This window comes from Beta vulgaris, chromosome 1, assembly GCF_026745355.1.
Source record: "Beta vulgaris subsp. vulgaris cultivar EL10 chromosome 1, EL10.2, whole genome shotgun sequence".
NCBI classification, from domain to species: domain Eukaryota; kingdom Viridiplantae; phylum Streptophyta; class Magnoliopsida; order Caryophyllales; family Amaranthaceae; genus Beta; species Beta vulgaris.
The window spans coordinates 9,316,811-9,319,051 of record NC_079202.1 but is presented as its reverse complement, the minus strand read 5'-3'; the positions used below and the strand labels follow the sequence as shown (position 1 = coordinate 9,319,051).

General features: G+C 44.8%; 2 protein-coding genes across 2 annotated transcripts; both read right to left on the bottom strand.

Annotated features, from left to right (window-relative positions):
• Positions 1-227: 227 nt before the first annotated feature.
• LOC130589635 (uncharacterized) lies at positions 228-986 on the bottom strand. Its single transcript, XM_057391043.1, has one exon. It carries the CDS (start codon positions 984-986, stop codon positions 228-230), a length of 759 nt encoding a protein of 252 aa, XP_057247026.1.
• On the bottom strand, positions 987-1,508 carry LOC130589634 (uncharacterized). Its single transcript, XM_057391042.1, has one exon. It carries the CDS (start codon positions 1,506-1,508, stop codon positions 987-989), a length of 522 nt encoding a protein of 173 aa, XP_057247025.1.
• Between the last annotated feature and the right edge of the window lie 733 nt (positions 1,509-2,241).

The window sequence follows — 2,241 nt, the reverse complement described above, 5'->3', positions numbered from 1 at the left end:
GAGAAGTGACGGAGGAAGTAATAGGATAAAGGGCCCCTTGACTCTCACACCTCATGGTTGGGCTCGCCGTCCGAAAATCCTTCACAGAAAACCCAAAAGGATCAAACTCAACAGTCACAGAATTATCAGTAGTAAATTTTCGAATAGAGACCAAGTTCTTAATTAATTTAGGAGCATGAAGGACATTTTTGAGAGTTAAGGGAGGGTTAGGGGAGGGTAAGGAAGCATCACCCATAACCATGAATTGGAATACTATTACCATTTCCGACAATTATACCATTAGGTTTGCTCAAATTAAAATAAGATGACATATTACCTTGGGAAGACGTCATATGAGAAGTGGCACCCGTATCCATATACCAATTTGGATCCGGTGGATTAATACCCATGGTGTACATTGCAGCCTCAATGTCCGTGGTCTGAGTATCAGTGGAATAGGCCTGAGGACGAGGCCCAAGAACCCCATAATGTTGTTGTCCAGGTGCTGCTACTGCTGACCTAGGCGCATAAGTGGGTCGAGCCCAGGATGAAGTGGGGTACGGGCAAGGAGGGTAAGCCCAGGGCCACATCATCCAAGGAGGGTGTTGAGCCCACTGCTGCTGTTGCGTACCACGACCAAACTGCTGCTGCTGGTTGCCAGTGCCGCGGCCACCGCCGCCAGGTTGCCGGCCACCCCTGCCGCCGGCAGTACCGCCGGTCTGTGACCCTCGCTGCCCACCGGAATTCCGATGCTTATTGTTATGAGTACGAGAATTATTCTTATTTTTATTAGCATTGGAATTTCGGTTGGTAGAAGAATCTGTGATTGAGCCGTCACCATAACCGGCCACCAAGGCAGTAGAGGAACCCCCGATGGTAGTTTTCTTGCTCAAGTCAGCCTCTTCAAGGACAAGCATGGACCGGGCTTGATAGAAAGGAGGTAGAGGATCACTTTGGCGAAGAAGAGTTCCGACGCTACTATAAGCCTCAGTGAGACCCGCAACCATTTACAACACGAGACGATTATTAGATACCGGCGCACCAACATTCTTCAACTGATCAGCCAACATTTTTAGGCGTTGACAATAGGATGATGCATTTGGAAAATCCTCCATAGTAAGGTTGGAGAAATCTTGCTCTAAGGTGACCGCACGAGACATTTTATTATCTTGAAAGATATCACGAAGGCGATCCCACGCTTCCTTGGCAGTAGAATCCGGCTCAAGGATGGCGTTGAGCAAGTCATCCGAAATCGTGGCATAAATCCACTTTAAAACCGTGGCATCAATGGTGGACCACTCCTCCTTTTCCTCATCAGTTTGAGGAGGTGTGGTGGTAGCCGACGGTATAATATGATGAATGACACAACTAGAACGCGCATGGATCTTGAACAACTCCGCCCACGTGGAGTATTGAACGGTGTCCATGTCTAGAGTAATGGGAAGATTGTGTTTGATGTTGGAAGAAGTGAGGGAGGATGAGAGAGAAGAAGACAAGGAGGAGGAGGAGCTGTTGCTGCCACCAGTCATGGCTGTCGGAAGGAAGCAAGCGTGAGAGCGGGCTGTGATGAGGAGAACGACGCTAGGGTGAGGCGGAAGCAAGAGATCAAGTTACCCTAGAAATCTGATACCATGAAAGAATTGATTCATTGACCTTTTTCTCATGTTTACAGTCTAATAATATAGAGCTAGACAAACCTAACTAATCTCCTTGATTAAGGGAACAAATTATCACATAATATTAAGGCTGGCAAAAGCTGACACGACACGATAACACGACACGAACACGACCTGAAAACACCGGGTTAGGGTTGAGATTTTCGACACGAAAAGTTAAATGGGTCGACACGAATACGACCTTAAAGTTAAACGGGTTAGGTTAAGGTTGAATTTTCTAACACGAAACCAACCTGAATTGACCTGAAAATATAAAAGCCCAAAAAAATTCATTTAGACCGAAAATACCAAAATTTTAATTATGCCCAAAATACCTACCTAGCAAACTTTAAGCCCAACCCTAAAATAAACCCTAACTCTATTCACTCGGTCATAATTCATAATGCGCCGCTTTCACTCTCTCATTTATTCTTTCACTCATTCTTTCGCTCTCACTCTCTCTTCTTTCTTCTCTCAAGTCTCAGTGCAAAAAAAATCAAAAAGGACTCGAAAAATCAAAATAAAATTAAGAGAAGATTGTACAACAATTCAGACAAACGTTAAGGTAATTTTCCTTCATTCTTGATTTCATTCGAGTAATTGCATG

Bases quoted from the DNA above. Each gene is read 5' to 3' on its own strand.
- LOC130589635 (XM_057391043.1), bottom strand. From the start codon at position 986: ATGGTTGCGGGTCTCACTGAGGCTTATAGTAGCGTCGGAACTCTTCTT.
- LOC130589634 (XM_057391042.1), bottom strand. From the start codon at position 1,508: ATGACTGGTGGCAGCAACAGCTCCTCCTCCTCCTTGTCTTCTTCTCTC.